The 16,701-nt window shown below is 49.7% G+C and overlaps 1 protein-coding gene across 1 annotated transcript in view; it reads left to right on the plus strand.

The window, feature by feature from the left end:
- PRKCB (protein kinase C, beta) overlaps window positions 1-15,715 on the plus strand; it is a 130,712-nt gene extending 114,997 nt beyond the window's left edge. The window contains exons 16-17 of the mRNA XM_014936185.1: window positions 4,819-4,959; window positions 14,302-15,715. Of these exons, the coding sequence (XP_014791671.1) occupies window positions 4,819-4,959; window positions 14,302-14,460 (300 nt within the window). The 3' untranslated portion in view covers window positions 14,461-15,715. The remainder of the gene's footprint in view (window positions 1-4,818; window positions 4,960-14,301) is intronic.
- Window positions 15,716-16,701: the final 986 nt, after the last annotated feature.

Below are 16,701 nucleotides of genomic sequence, written 5' to 3' on the forward strand. Positions count from 1 at the left end.
TTTTTTGTTTTTGCAGCGAAGTGGTGGTTCCCTTTGTACAACTGTTGTTTGAGGGCAGTGTACAAAAACTCCAGACATCCTTTGCCGCCACCAAACTGCTACACCAGAAAGCTTAATTAAAAATATGTGCGGTATTTACAAACCCTCAGTAAGATGGAAACAAAGCATTTGCATTTTCCCCTAGAATATGGCAAAATATGGCTCAATTAACCACGGGGGCACTGGAGCTGGGCTGTTTGTGTCGGTACATGGTAGGTCTTCCAGGAAGGCACAAGCCCAGCCTTAGATCAGTCTAGAGAGCAAACAGTTGGAGAAGCCTCTGCTCTTAAATGTGAAGGGTTTGGTATTTCACTGCCATGCTCTCCAAAGTGATTTTGTTGTTCCCAGGCGGTTTCACTCCGGGCTGCTGGTGCCAGTCATCGCTTACTGTTTCACAGCTCGGAGATGAAAAGCATTTGATCCTGAAAGCCTTGTATCGGCCCGAGCCAAGAAACAAGCGTTAATCAGAGATAGTTGGCTGGGAAGCAAAATGGAGAGTTAACCAGAACACAGCTCCTTGACTCGACAGTCAGCATCAATTAGCAGATCAAACGGAGCATTTCCCTCCTCTGCTGTCAGCTTGGATTTTTTTTTTTTTTCCAAGGGTTGATGTCGGAGCTGCAGTGTCCGTGGTGCAGGTAGCTTAGCTGTGCTCTCGTCGGCTCTGGTTTGGTTATCAAGAGCCAGGCTCCTGTTTCAGACCCGTGGAATGGTGTGTGTGTGTGTGTGCACATGGGCACTGGCACAAACCATCACCCATTTTTCCGTCCCATATGGAGGGGTTTGACTGTGCCTGAGCAAAGCAGCCCTTTCCAGGTGAACAGATTGCCTGCGAATCTAAGCTCCCCCTTTAATCTCTGCCTGGTAGCAAAGGCATAAAATGGCATGTTTTTCCACATTAAAGTTTACGTTGTATTTTGAGTGGTATTTCCACTGGTGGTGCTGCCTGGGAAAAGCACATAATAGCTGCCTAGTGCCGTGCTACAGCCCTCTCGGAGGTGGGGATGTGGCCAAGGCTCAGTGGCCGTGGTTAGGAAAAGGGTGGCTGGAAGGTGGGACCATTTTAAGGCCAGGCATGGCAAGCACTCCTGGGTGCCCAGGGCTTTGCTGCCTCTGGCTCCGGCTGAAACGCCGGGCTGTGGTTGGGATGGGGCTGGGATGTGCTGTGCCACGCAGATGTGAGCCCAGGTGTGTGCCAGGGTGGCAGAGGGACCAGTGCCCTGGTGGGAATGTCCCGGTGATGACCACTGTCCGTAAGCCGTGTGGTCTTGTCAAACGAGGACAAATATCTGGATCAGCTTTGCCTCTTGGTGCAAAATGTGCTGCTCTTGAATGAAGCCCACAAACACACGGCACCCCCTTCCCTTCCAGAGACAAAAAATAAAGCTGCAGTTTAGCAAAGCAGCTGAGTCCAGACGTGGACTTTGCTGTATCTGAGCTCCAAACATCAGACATAGCATCACAGGTGATTTGGTCTAAAGCATCCTTCCTCGTCTGCAGGAGCCTGAAGGGTTTTCGCTGCCTTGGTACGGGGATTGAATCAACTTGTTCCTGTTTAATACAAACAAAGCTAACTGATTATCCTATGTACGCCAGGAGAATCAATCTGCATGTTTATGGGGTCCTATATATCAATAACAGATGGTGCCTTCGTGCTCACATGAGTAAAAACACAATAGGAAAACAACAAAATTTAATTTCTGGATGCATATAGTGAAAATACTGAATAACTGCACAGTACCACAGCTCTGTTCAGCTTTACAGGCAGGTACATGAAGTAGAAAATCTTTTACGATTCATTAATCGGCTGAGCTGCTGAATTTGATGTGCGTTTGTGTTCAGCTGAGGAGGCTGGGGGTTTAACGGCGACACTTCAATTTGGGGGGCGGGTGTGTGTACAACAGCTCCCAGCACCAGGAGGCAGGTAAGAACCTGGGCTCAGGCTGGAAAAGCTAATTAATACAAGAGCACAGAGTGCACTTAGTGGCGGGTGTGGATGAAGTGCCTGCAGGGCAGCGCGGTGCGAGCAGAATCGTAGACATTTTCACTGGGTGTAGGTGGGGAGATTGTGCTCTCACACCGGGGAGGGTCCGCTCAGGGGGACCCCTGGCACACACATCCTTGGCATCTCCTGTGGGTCTCTGGGAGGCAGCTGGAGACGGGTGGCCACACATCTGTCCAGCTCGCTCTATCAGATGTTTTCCCAGATGCATTTTATGTGCAGGTATCCAGGAGCTTCAGTGTTGACAGAGGTGTGGATCCTGCAGACGCAGGCCAGCTTTCCCTCCTTGTCCCAAAAATGATCCCTGGCAGTAAGAGCCAGAGGTTTGTCGGTGTGTTCAGGATCAGCACTTACCAGCTAAGACCCACGAACAGATTTCTTTTCATGTCTGCTGAATGCAAACTAAGCCATTTGATGCGCCAGCCAAATCACTAAATCAGTTTATTAGCACATTTCAGGCTCTCACATTGTTGTCGGAGACCTGCCTTAGGAAAACCTTATTGAGTCGCAGGATGTTTTTTATTCCCCTGCTTTAGCACGGCTAAGCGGGACCTGATTGAATTGTCAGGATGCTGTCCACAGCCTGCCCAGGAGATGCAAAGATCCTCTTTGTTTAGCTGAACTGGTCAACTTGAAGTGGATGTAGGGAAAGCCGAGGGATGGCAAGGTTCAGCAGGGCACAGCTTCATCCCATCCGTGTGCTGAGGGTGATGTGAAAGCTGCTGGGTGGCACTGAGGGATGGCAGGTCTCCCACCTTGCTGTGCTGCCTCAGCAGCGGGGGGACCACAAACCTGCAGTGGGGCTCCCTGCCTGCCTGGGCCACTTGCCCACAGCACCTGGTGGCACCGCTTCCCTCTCCTGGCAGGGGACAATGATTTGGATCCAGCCGCTACTGCTTCTCCAGGCTGCTGCCACGCTCATTCAAGAGACCGAGGCACGTAACATCTTGTCTTCTTACACTGGAGTTTATTATTTTTTTTAATAAAGAGCTGCATGCTGCAATACTGTATTATTTACCAAAAAAAGTCAAACATGAGTTAGAAAAAAATCTGGGTTTTGCCTTTGCTGCCGCCTTGCACCCCCATGGTGCTCCCCCACCAGCGACGGCTCTGGTGGGATTCCTCGCACGGGGACGGGCTCTGTGAGAGCGATGCTGATGCCAGTCACGTCCTTGCCCTGAGGAGGGGCAGGTCTCACCATCTGGAAAATCGCTTGTCCAGCTTGGGAAGCCTGGTGGGCCTTTGCTGTCTGCAGATGGGCTTTCCAGGGGGTGCTGCTGGTTGGAGGAAGCTTCGCTCCATCAGTCTTTCAGCTGCAGGTTGCCTTCACAGCTGGCTGGCCATGGATGTAGTGCCATTTGCTAGCAGAGTGGTTAGCAACTCTGCTCTTACTTCCCATTTGTAAGGTTATTTTTATTATGTGGGTTTTTGGGGGTTTTTTTTTGGAGGCTTTTCCTTGCTTTCAGCTCCCTGTTGTTGCATTACTTTTAAAGATCAACTTCCCCGAGCAAGTTTGTTTTGTGCAATCATGGATGGCAGGGGCTGACTTGTGGCAAAATATTTAAATTTGGGGCAGGAGAGCTCTGCCTAGATGTGGGACCTGGTGGGGGGACTCATGAGCCCCCCATGGCACGGCAGGCTCCCCACCGCCTGGCTGCTTGGGCTAATGTGTTTGTTTGTTTGTGTCAGAAGATGCTTGGTTATAAAAAACCTCATCTTTCGAGGGTGGACCAGTCTCAACAGAAGGTTGTGGAGGTTCCTCAGCTCTTTGGTGGGAGCGTTAGCACCTCCCTGCAGAGCTTCGGGGGTCCCAGGAGGGCAGTGGGGGGGTCTCCTGCAGACCCACAGCCCCAAGAGATGGAGTCAGCTTGCTGCAACCTCTGCACAGCTCTGGGGTCAGTTTTAACAGCTCTGCTTTTAATAAAGTAGTCCTTTTGTTGCAGGTCTATGGCTCATATTCTCCGTGCTTATCAAGGTCTTACAAATCTCTGGAATCTCCATCTGATCTCCGAACACAGCGCAAACAATGCCCCCAGGATATTAATGTTTGTACAGCCACCCTTAATTCTCGTGGCCCGTTTCACTTTTCTTATTGAGCCAGTGAAGAGGAGAAGTTTAGATGACAAACAACATTAATGGACTGTTTGTGCTTGTTTTCTCAAAATTGACTCTTTCATTAGAAATACGCCTCTTGTTTGAGCCGCCGCAGCTCCAGACAAGTGGAGGTTCTGCTTCAAGGGCTAATGAAAGTTTCTGAGGGCAGATTGTTCATCTTAAATGGGCAGTGGCCTTTACAATTAATTATGCAGATGCTGAGAAGTTTGCTACCAAGCAAACTAAACAGCTTTGCGGGCATCCTGCTGCCCCTGTTGTAGCTGCTGAGACTGCAGCAATGCGGGGTCTACCAGCACCCTGATGGTATTTCTTGGTGAACTGGTTTCATTCCCAGAGGAAAAGGGGATGTGCTCATCCCACCCAGTACTCCTTGCCCACCATCTGCTTAGTCTGCTGTTGTAAGCCGTTCCCAACCTTCCCTGTCCCTGGAGCTGCTCCTGCTTCTCCCTTTGTCCTTTCCTTTGAGCACCAAAAGCTGGGAGAGGCGATGGGAGCCCCTCTTGGGGTCTGGGCGCTGATGTGGGGTGTCCCAGGGGAGTGTCTGCTTGGTGCAGGATGCCCAGCCAGGCATCGCAACACCCTGGGGAACCTCTCAAAGCGGATGTTTTGTGAAGCACTTGGCCGCTCTGTGAGTGACTGTTTCTTCTCTTCCTCTCCCCAAGCTGATGACCAAGCACCCTGCCAAGCGACTGGGATGTGGCCCAGAAGGTGAGCGGGACATCAAGGAGCACGCCTTCTTCCGCTACATCGACTGGGATAAGCTGGAGCGCAAGGAGATCCAGCCTCCCTTCAAGCCAAAGGCTGTAAGTCTGGCTGCGTTGAGCGTGTTTCTCCCCCCCAGTATTCCCCCGGGCCAGTTCTCTCTTACTGGTCTCTCCTGCTTGTGGGGGCAGAGGCATGGCCGTACGTGCAGGTGCTGCTCCTCCTGCCCGTGGCACGGAGGGACTATGTCTCTGTCCGCTGAGAAGATCGTGTCTCCTCAGATTTGGCACATGGCAAACCACTGCTGTGACAGGAGAACTTCTCGGATGCTTTGTCTCTCTCTGGCTTGCAGGGGTAGAAACACCACGCGTTTAGCTCACAGACTTAATTGTGTTGCAGTACTGTCTGTTTGTTATCCCAGGGGTCAGTTCTTCTGTTGGTTTTTTTCCTTCCTTCTTCTTAAGCTGAACAGGTCTCTCCTTTTCTTTTCTTTTTTTTTTTTTTTAATCTAAACTTTATTTCAACCTCTAGCTCAGCACCATAGTCTGCCCGCATTGGCCATGGAGCTGTATTTCACTCAACAGTTTCTCTCCAAGGTGAAGCGGTGGAAGGCTCGTGGGTGGAGAGGAGCCCTGCGGTGAGGAGACCCTGGCTGCTCTCTGCCATCCCTGCCTTGCTCTGAGCTGGGGTCTGCCAGCGGGAGGGATGCTGGGTGCCCTGGGAGCATGAGTCTTGTTGGGGGGGAGATGAGCTCCCGGCAGCGAAACTGAGGTGGGGACATAAGTCATCTGAAAGCTCTTTGTCAAAAAAGACGAGGCTACTTGGCTACCCCTGGCCCCGGCTGTCTTTGTGGTGGCTTCTGTCCGTGTGATGCTGGTGCCAGGGCAGGGGCACCAGCCGGAGCAGGTTTCATCACCAGCTGCCTACGGGGTTTGTGCTGAAGCAGCACCAGGACAGGATCCTGTGGGGCTTGAGCAGCTCCCTATGCCCCAGGCACGTCAGTTTGCTGCTTCTCTCTGCCTCTGGGGTCTGCCCTTCCTGAGGGAGGATGCACAGGCAGCAGTGACCACATAGACTTGGGGACAGGGACATCTCTCCCTGGATTTCTCTTGGCTGCTGTTGGGACTCCAGGGTAGCAGATCTGTCTGAGTCTCTCTGCGGTGATCCAGGTCTTTACAACATGCTCTTATTCCTACATTTCCACCTCCTGCATGCCTCTTAGCTGCTGGGCCCTAGTCAGGCACTGGTGTTTTACAGAAAACTGTGTTACATCTGATTTACATGGCTGATACGGGCTGATATTTATGCGCAGTGATGGAGGTGGGGACATTGCGTGCTCTCTTAATCCATCACCCTGGATCACAACTCAGAGTCCAGAGATACTCTGTGTATTTAACTGAGCCTTCCTCACTTCCTCACTGCCCTTAACAACCTTGGATACTTCTGTTTTTCCTCTGCTTTACAGTAAACCTATTCTTTTTAAGGAACCCCTTTAGTGCTTGGAAAAACTCCGCTTTCGGGGAAAACACAGAGTGGGAGTCGATGTGGTATAGAGAGCTCGGCTCCTTTAGCTCTTCTGCCTCCAAATGCCTCTCTGCTCTAGCAGCCTTCTCCCTTCCACAGCTCCTTGCCTGACTGATCAAATATGAATAAACCGCCCATTAGCTGGGGCTGGCAGGAGCCTCCGCAGCCGCCTCTCCCTCCTGGTATCCAGCATGGATGGGGAGTGTCTGCCAGCCCGGAGCTCTGCTCCTCATCCCAGGACAGCCAGCGAAGCCCTGCCTGTGCTCGGCACCCTTTACCTTCATTTCAGACGAATATTTTTACAAAGGTAACTCCTGCGCAGTGATGCCCTTGCGGGAAGCTGTGGGGCACCGTCCTCAGAGCTTTTCGCTTCAGTGCCCGTGGCTAAGTGTGGTCTCAGGCTGCTCTCTGCATCAGCAAAGAGAAAAAATGTCCCTTTCTCCTTGCCTGTCTCTGAAATGTGGAGATCCAGGTTGCTGGTGATGCTAGCACGGTGATCTGAATTGCTGCCTGCTTTCCTTTCCCTCGGAAGGAAAGGCATCTTCAAGCCATTAGACCACGCAGGAAAGGTATTACTGGGAGGGCATTAACTTTGATATCAAAGTAGTTGGGGCTGTTTGTACACCCCGTGATTTGCTGGCTTAGAGTGGGATCCAACCTTTGTGTAAAGGATGCTGAGACATGAGATGGGGTGGGCTGTGAGCTCCACATGTGAGGAGCGGACTCTGCTCCACACCCAGAGCCCATTGAGAGGGCTAAGCAGCCACTGGGGCTTTGGGGGTCTTACTCTCCAAGAGCCCGTTTCTCCTGAAATCCGTAACTCCTGCTGTTTGCCACCTCTGTGTCTGTTTGGTAACAAAGTGGTTGCCGCGTCCCTCCTCTACCCCTGCCCTTTCTTCCCGAGCAGATCCCCAGTGATGCCCTTTGCCATGGGTTGTGGCATAGCATTATTTCTTGTTTGGTGTTTTACAGTTAAAAAAAAAATTCAATTCTGCCAAAGGCGCTCTCTTACTGTTTCTACTTTTTAAAATGTGCAAATTCTGTCCTGCTTTCAATGTCTTCTTTCCTTGAAAATCCTTTTGATGCCGGACTTTGGGAGGGGGACGGTAAGCCGCCGTCTGTCGCATCTCACCTAACGGCTGGTGTTGGGGAAAATTCACCATTTGATAGGACAGGAAGATTAATAGAAAGGTAGGCGCAGTAGATTTAGGATTTAGGTAGGATTAAGACAACTCAGGTGCCTGCTGATAGCTGATATTTCAACAGCAGTGCATCTGTGCTGGAAAATGCTGCTCCTTTCATGCCAGCTGTGAGCGCAGATCAGAGCAGCACAGAAATGAAAATCCGGGTTTGGGCACCTTCACAATGTGCTTGGGTGGGTGATGAGGAGAGACATTGCTTACTGCTCTGACCTTCAGCTGTTCATGCGGGGCGTGGGTACCTGCTGGAGCAGGGGATTTGTGCTAGCCTGGCTCTTTACCTTGGCTTAAGTCTATTTTGTTTAATTTTATTTTTTTATATTTTTATTTTTTTAATTAGCTTCTATAAAGATAAAGTTATAGAGATTTTCTGCTGGCCAAAGTTTCAAAATATGGACTAATACACAAATGTGGGCTTGGTATCTGCCCACAGATGCCCACAGTGCTCCAGCACCACGTAGTGCCTGAGAGCTTCAGCCCCCCTGAGCCCAAGTTGGGGTGAGCAGAGCCCGGTCCACGTTGCCTTTAGCATCATATCAATAAATTCTGCTTATCAGAAGCGGCCGGGTGGGCAGCTCCGCACCCCTCCTGGCTCGGGTGGCCCTAGTCTCTGCAGAAACTACTCTTGTGTAGCCCCCAAAATGTTTTTGCCACATTTCTATGATTTTTTTTTAGTGAATGTGGGTACAAGCGAGGGCTCTCTGTGCCCTCCCTGCAGCTCCTTGCCGGGAAGGGCTTCACATCCCTTCCCAGAAACCTGCAGCATTTTACACCAGCAGAAAAACGGACACTTCAGCCCTCTGCCTGGCTGGGGTGTTACGTACCCGGAGCTGAAAATAGATTCCCAAGAGCTCATGTGTTGCTTCATGCTTTGTGCTTGATTAACCTTTATCACGGAGACGGTAACGAGACAGATCAGGGTCTGGGTTGTCTTTGCGGTGCAGGAGCTCGGCGGGTTTGACATGGGGCTGTGCTTGGCTGCTCCCTGGTTTGGCTTGTACATAACAATTCCTTTCGTGGGTCTGCCTTTACCCCGGGAAGTGTATTTACACTTGCCTGCTTTCTCTGTCTCTCGTTGAGATAATTACTGTTTTTGGTATCTAATTACTCCTTTACTTTACATAAAGCCTAGTGATTTGAAAAGTCTCCTCATTTTGAAGGCATTGAAATCACACGGCAGAGCTCAGGATTGCTCACAACAGGACAAGGTTGTTTTTTAAAAAATCGCTTTTAATCTAATAATTTTTAATTGCATAAATTAATTTTCCTCTAACTGCATTGAATTACTTAATATTGAAATGCCATTTATAGGCCTGGATTTGTATTTGGTATTTGGTTCCCCTGCATGTGTATTTTTGTAGCCTTATTTTCAGTCCTTACAAGGTGAGTTCAGATGTTTGCATAAGTAATTTCCTAATTAGATGAGATTTAAGGACTGAGGGGGCCAAGGGTGGGCCGGAGCGTGCCGTGGGGAGGCAGCTGAATGCGTTAAGGTTAAACATCTCCTCTCGTAATTGAGACAAGATTTTCTCTGGTAGCCTCAGGGTCCTGTAAAGGCTTTCTCTGAGATTCCCCTCTGATTACACAGCCATATATTCCGTGTGTTGGGCAGAAACTTGGCTTTGTTCATAGGGGAGAGATGAAAGCCAGGGTCCTGCATCAGAAAACCCTCATGGTGAATGCTCCCAGCCTTTGCCTGGAGCAAAGATGAGCGTGCACTGGAGCATCCTCAGCTGGGCTTTGGGGTCATTAACCAGGCATGAACTAAAAGCACCATCGTTCCCCCTGACAGCACAAAGGGGCCCTTGGCGTGGCCCCAGGTTCATGCTGTCACCCAAATTCCCCCAAACACAATGAATCTATTGCCAGAAGTGTCCCAGAGCCCTGATCCTCCCTCGAGTGGCAAGGAGCCAGGTTTCTCACCTGGAGCAGCACCAGGAAGGTCAGGCTTGCCCAAGAGATGCCCAAGGCAGGATTGGAGCTGTACCACTGGTTTGGGCCAAAAAACTGGGAAGTCAAGGGTGTGTTCAGCCCACCGTTCCTCGGCGCTGGGAGCGAGGGCTTCGTCGCAGCAGGAGAAGAGCCATCCTTGGCTTTTTATGATCTTTGATTGCATCCTGGGGATCAATGGAAAATATTTTATTATGCCTTTTGTCTCTATTTGAAATCAAGCTAGAAACTGATAAAATAAAAAGGCTATCTTTTAAGCTGACAGTTTTATTTCTGCAACCAGAAAAAAAAAAAAAGCCATTCTGTGCCGGCTATAAATATTAGACAGGACACATTGGGGATTTATGTAAGATAAATTCCCACTCTCCCCCTTTCTCTGGGATGGAGTCAGGATGAAGTGATGTCTGTACGTTAATATAGTCCTAAAATGAGGCAGATTTTTCACAATTTGGCTTTAGATAAATGCAAAAATTCATACGGCATGTCTCCCATCCTTTAATGAGGAACTTAATTTCGGAAGCTTTAAAGATGGTGCTCCTGCAGATAGCAACTGTTTGCCGTATGGAGCAGCGTGGATCCTTGTGGCTCTCTCTGATCATGCCAGACCTTGTGTCTGAAACTCCAGCAGCGTTGGGCCTTGGCCACTGGAATAAAACCTGCCACGTTGCCAGGAGCCAGCTGCTCCCTGTGGCCTCATGGGGGGGGCTCGGACCATGGGTTCAGGACAGCAGAGGTGCACGGTCACAGCCCTTAGACCTTGGGTTTGGGCTTGGATGTGGCTCCTATAAATCAAAGACAATTTCCAGCCTCAAAGTATATATTCTATCCATGTGAAAGTTCCCAAAGAGGAGGATATGCTGGTTGGTTTGCTGACCAGGTTAAGTTCTTATGCATCTGAATAAAAAGTCTGCAAACTTCACAAAGCTGGGCATGAAATACTGTGGATAGATACAACTTTTAAAATTTTACGTCCAAGTATTCCTGCCTTGTTGCTTTATGACGAGAATTATTCCTTGCCCATGTAATATTAAAAATATATTTGTGTTTTCTATCCCAATAACTGGAAGCATTTCACAAGGATTAGTTTTTAAATCTTTGACGGGGTTGCTCTTGTTTTATTTTTTATTTTTTAAGAGACGGCACATTCCTTTATAGCAAAAAGAAGGTGAGTGCTGTCAGGCGTTTCACATGAACTGCCTTGCATGTCTCCACCAAGATCTCATGAAGCTAATAGGCAATGACAGCTATATTTTCAAAGCACTGTAAGGCTTTCACTGTATATTGGGAGTTGATAGAATCTGCAGGTGAGCGGCTTATTAGTGGGTAAACCCTGCAATGTTATGTGTTACTGCACTGATAACCTTAAGCACTGCAGACTTTCCCAGTAATCTTGCTCATGGTTTGTTTTATCTGGGTGCTGAGGGGGAAGACTAGTGACAATATGGCCTAGAAAAGCCCCTGTCTCTTTGTCTCATGACTTTAGCTTCCACGCTTTGTGGAACCGGCAACTTCAATTTTGGGAATTTATTTTCTATTTTGGTGTTAATATGATGGCTTTCAGAAAGGCATTTGGTTGATGCTGACTTGTCAAACATCTAAAACATACTTTTGCAAGACTCTGAAGCTGTGCTTGATTACATGGTCTGGAGAAGTGACCAGCTCGTCCCAAAAAACTGGAGTTGTGACAGGTCTTGGTCAGATTCCTTACAGTGGGAATTGTCAGCTCGTCTGGAAATAACCTTGCTTTTCATTTTGGGACATCTGTGAACCTTGCTACTGTCTTGCTGCTCTGGAGAGGGGGCATCTCTCAGCCTTTGAACCCTCTGACGATGCGGTGCCTGGTCTAAGCGTCCCCAGGAGAGGGTCTGGGGGCTTGGCTGCCCTCACCTCTGTCCCCAAACACGGCTGGGGGCTGCTTCCCAACTCAGCAGAGACAGTGGGCTGGGATCAGACCAGAGCTGCAGAGGGGAACACGGGTACAGCTGGAGTAACCGAGAGGGGAAGGTGAACAGAAGGTCCCTGTTTGGCCACTTCTTTGTGTGCTGCGGACCCTCCACCTGCCCAGGAGACGGGCGCATCCCTGTTAGTTTGCACCACCTGCTGCTCCCAGGAATCAGGTGCTCGGAGAGAAGAAAAAAATGTGGAGAATTGCCTCAGGATGGGGTCCCAACAGCAGTCAGGGATTGGCAAGGTACAAGAACTTGGGCTCTTTATGGAGAGTAGCTACTGAGCCGTGTGTCTGCCAGTCTGCTCGCTGTGCTTGTGTCTTCATTCTCCATCTCCTTACTGGATTTCGGCTGTTAATTTGGCCTGGGCTCTGTGTTTTCTGGTACAGAAACCTTTCCCCTTTCTTTGGAGAGGATGTTTTCCATTTGGGTCTCTGTGCTTGAAATCAGGGATTTCCAAAAAGTTGTTCCTGGAGGGCCGTGATGCAGATGGCATTGTGGTGGGACCATGGCCAAGGGCAGCTGGGGCAGGTTCTCTCACACCAATGCAATGCATTTCATTGGCTGCATGAAAAGGCTTCTCAGGCTCATTTTGGGAAACTCTCATCTTTGGTACCCTCCTGGTGAACTGGTTCGCGCTGTATTTGCATGTTTGGTTTGGAGGTGTTTTGTTTGTGCTTTTTTGGATTTTTTTTTCCCTTCTCTCTTTTTTTTTTTTTTTTTGCCTAACTCCTCCCCTGGGTGGCACCACCTCATTTTTGCATCAAAACGGTTGAAAAAGAACAAACCATGCTGTAACCTACCACATAGAGAGCAGCATCTGCTCTTGCCTGGGTTGGGCTGTGAGCTCAGCCCTGGGCCAGAGGCAGGAGCTGTGTTCACCAGAGCTGATGCTGCAGCGTGTCAGAGGAGCCCAGTAGAGATGTGAGGGGGGAAAAGTGCATCCGAGGTCTCTGAGTAAGCTTGAGTGCTGAGTTAGAAACCATGCTGAGCTCATGGTCATGGATGGGAGATGCATTTGGGACCAAAACCAGACTAGAAATGTGTTGTAGGTTAAGATGTGGCCTTACAAAATATGACAGGTACAATGATGTGGAAGGATGGGCTCAGAAACTGGAGGGCAGGTGGTCAGCATACCTGTGGCTAGACTTAAATCAACTCAAATGTTACCCATTGAACTTTTTTTAGAGACTTGGGGATAGTAAGTGTCTCACTTGGTGCTGTAAAAGCATAGAAGAGCTGCCAGAGGAACATGCCATTGGAGGTTTTCCCTGGAACCTCCTCTCTGGCAGAGGAAGGAAGTGGGAAATGTTGACATTTATATGTATTTTCTTTAATATTTTATTATATTTAGTCTGACGTTTATTAAAAATGTAAATCTGTTTCCTTAGCAAATGAAAGTGAAATACCAGGAAAAATTGTCCCAGCACTTGAAGTGTATGTTCTCCAGGGGGAAATGGAAGGAGAGACCTGAGGGACCCAGAGATGCTGGCACCTGCATCTCTTGGGAGACAGGAGGCCCAGGAGAGCATCAGTTGTGTGGTGGCTCCGATAGGAGGGAGAGTTCTCCATCCATTAGAGCAGAGTCATCGCGTGCAGTTATAGGGATGTGACATGTGTGTGATAGGTAGTAATTGAGCACAATTTGTAGCTGCTGCAGTGACCCGGTATCCACCTGTTATTAGTTATCGCTATTATTATTATATTAAATCATCACTTGCAGCATGGGAAGTTACAGGACCCTTGTTTTGATTGCTAAGAAAATTAAATAAGGCATTTGGCACGTCTCCCTGCTCCCGACCTCCCCCTCTCGCTGCCGAGCCTGCAGCCCAGCCAGCTGGATCCTCCTGCCCCACGGCAGCCCAGCAACAAGGGATGCTGACCTGCTCCGTGAAGGTCCAGCACTCTCGGGGGGCTTGCCAGGCCCCATATTTTCCTGCCCCACGGTGCCATTCCAGCCAGGGCAGTGGTTGCCTGGACTCCAGATCTTTTGGTTTCTTCTCTTGTCTGGTTCTGCTGGCTGCAGAGAGCTCACTGGTGCTCGTGGACCCCTGCCCTGCCTGAAGTAGGGCTGTCGTTGGCTGCCTGCAGGGGCAAGAGAGGAAAACGTGGCCGTGAGCAGGGTTTTTAGGGATAGCCAGCCTTGTCTAGTTGCAGTGGAGAGCTCTGGGGATGCCGTGCAGAGAGCCTGGCTCTCACACAGCAGAAGGCTGGCAGCCAGGAGCACCCCGGTGCCCCAGCTCCTTGCCGTGCCCGAGTGGCACACTGTGCATCAGCGTGGACTGTCTGACCTGTTGGGAAGGGACGGAGCAGCCTTGGAAATTCCCAGGCACAAGTGCCTGCATTAAGCATTCAGGCAGCAGTGTTTGAAGGTGAGAAGCCCTCTCCTTGGGCGGACGCAGAGAGAAGCCTCTGAGCAGTCTGGGCATGATGAAAACTCCCCTTTTCCAGGGAAGGAGAGATGATGGAGCAGGTGAAGCTGCAGGGGTCTTTCAGAGGAAGCCCCCATGTGTGTGGTGTAGCTGCCGTGCTGCCTGTAGGCAGGGACAACAGCAAGTAATTGCCCTCCCATCTCATTCCTCTCCTGCAATTACTTGCCATGGTGCAGCCGGAGGGTTTGGCCGGTCTCGGGCTGCGCCATGAGATGCCATCACCTCGCAACTAACAAAGCTCATACATATTTTGCACCTTTTTTGCTTTGTCCGCCGTGGCTGCGCCGAGATGAGTGTTGTCGGAGCGTGGTGAGGCCGGGGGGGTGGCTGTGGCCCCTGCCCACCCGCTGCTTTCTCCACCCACCATACGTTCTTTTCTTCCCCTCTCATAGTGTGGACGCAATGCTGAAAACTTCGACCGGTTTTTCACTCGCCATCCACCCGTCTTAACACCTCCTGACCAGGAAGTCATCAGGAACATTGACCAGTCAGAATTCGAAGGATTTTCCTTTGTTAACTCTGAGTTTTTTAAACCCGAAGCCAAGAGCTAAGTAGCTGTGTAGATCTCATCCCCGCATCTCCGTCATCCAGTCCCAACTGCTGTTGTGGTGACATTTTCCCATTGCAAAACCTGCATTCATGGTTTTTCTTTAGTACTACTACTAGAGTGACCATATTTCAAAGCCAGAAGTGTCTTCACGTGATTTGGGGCATGCCTGAGGGCTGGGTGATGTGCAGAAGAGGACATTTGTAGCCCTCAATGACATGTTATTTGTAGGAAACAATTGGCTAACGGAGGTAAAATGGGGAGGTGCAGGCTGTGACAATTAAGAGAAATCTCTTTAGCGTGTGCTTTGATTCCTGCTCTTCCCTAGTCTTTTAACATAATGATGAAAATTTAATATTTAGTTTTCTTAGCCTTACTGGCAAGCAAGTGATATTATGAATCCTTTCCCCGTGAGAAGGCACACCCTGCAGCAGGGGTGCTGCCAGCTGAGCCTCTCAGCTCCTCCCAAAACCGAGCAGTTGCTCCGGAAAGCTAAAACGCCAATTCTAGCTTTTTTTCATAGCTCTTTCCTGCTGTTTGTCAAAACCCACCGCAGGACCCCTTGCCGCCATAGACTGGTACGTGCACGGCGTTGGGCAGCCGTGGTTCTCTGCGCTGGGTCTTCAGGAGCAGTGATAAATCCCTGGGGAAGCCAGGTCTGCTGTTTGCAAAGATTTCTCCTGATTGTGCAGTTTCTAAGTAGCACTTTTTAAATCAAAAGCAATGTATCCAGTTGTAAATGGGAAATTTGAAAGAGCTGTTGATGCTTTCAAATCCATGGTCACCCTAGTAAATAGCACACAACATCGGTTCTCATAGCAAAACTTTTTCTTTTTTTTTTTTTTTCAAATGCCAAAGCAATTGATTGAGTTTGTTACCTGCGCTTTAAATGTGTCAAAAAAATGGTATTAACACAAATGGGATGCTATTTAACTTCAAACAGTATTGTGAATTCCGGTATGAAGCTTGTAAAGAAACTTGTTTCAACTAATAAGTCTTAGTTTTAAAAAATGCCGCTAGATATTTAAATAGCCTAAGTTTTGTTTCTGGCATCAAAGAGAAAGTTTCAGGAAGGATGAATTTCTGTTGAAAACAATAACAATCATGCAGCTTCTTTTTATACTATCCTGCAGATGTTCGTGGGCTGTCACTGTATCAATCTGCTTCAAGTTGTAATGTGCCAATTTTATTATATATTTTTTTTTTCTCCAATACCGATTATAAAATAAAAAGTGAGAAATAATGTCAAAAGAAACCTGCATGTGTTTGGCAAATCATGAGTTTCTACAGTTCTGGGCTCAGAGATGCCAGGAGCGCCGAGAGTTGGGGCTGGAAGTTGCCCCAACTGCTGGGGGGCACGGCGGGTCCAGGAGAGCAGCGGTGGCAGCAGCACATCCTCCAGCACCACCAGCAGAACCGTGGCCCGTTTGTCCTCCTGCAACATTTGTCCCCAAACCGAGCTGTGACCTACTGGAAGCATCTTCCAAGTGGAGAATAAACGCCTGCGTTTCTCCCCGGTGTCCCTTGGAGGAAGGATGATTTGAGGTGTCGGGACGGCCCCGCCGAGGCCAGCAGAGCTCCTGGCGTTTGGGGATCTCTTGAAAAATGCCTTCAACGGAGACGACTGCGGAATGCGCCTCGGCTTTCTGGAGCCTGCAGAGGCTGTCGGGGAGGCAGCGCCGTGTGTCGGTGACTCATCGCCCTGCCCGGGCGCTCTCTCGGAGGAGCAGTTGTTAAAAGCAATTGGCAGTTTCAGCTAAAGAGGGATTACGGGTTCCTGTTAACCTCCCTTCTCCGGAGCGCGTGCAGAATTTCCCATCTGTCTCTGGAAATCTTACTTCTGCCGAATTCCCGCAGGTTCTGAGCGCTGCGGGATGCTCCCGAAAGGCCCCGAGTGGCAGCTGCTCCCCGGCTTCCTCTGCCACAGGGAAGGGGCTCGGAGGCAGCGCCTGGGGAGGATGGCCATCCTCATCCTCTGTGGTCTGGGCCAGAGGTGCCCTGCAGGCACACTGCCCTGGGCATGCGGGAGCCCGGAGTGCCTCTGCCACACCATCCCTCCTGTGCTCCTCGTCACCTCCCGGAGTCAATTAGCCCTTTGCTGGAGGCGTTTTCAGCCTTGAATTTCCCCTGCCTTCCCCTCTCTCTGTTTACCAGATCCCCGTAGCCGTTCCCTACCTGCTCCCAGGCTATTCATCATCTTTGACAGAGGCCAAATTGCCACCCATTTCAGACAAAATTCCAGGTA

The sequence above is a fragment of the Calidris pugnax genome, unplaced genomic scaffold, assembly GCF_001431845.1.
Source record: "Calidris pugnax isolate Ruff unplaced genomic scaffold, ASM143184v1 scaffold17, whole genome shotgun sequence".
Taxonomy (NCBI): Eukaryota; Metazoa; Chordata; class Aves; order Charadriiformes; family Scolopacidae; genus Calidris; species Calidris pugnax.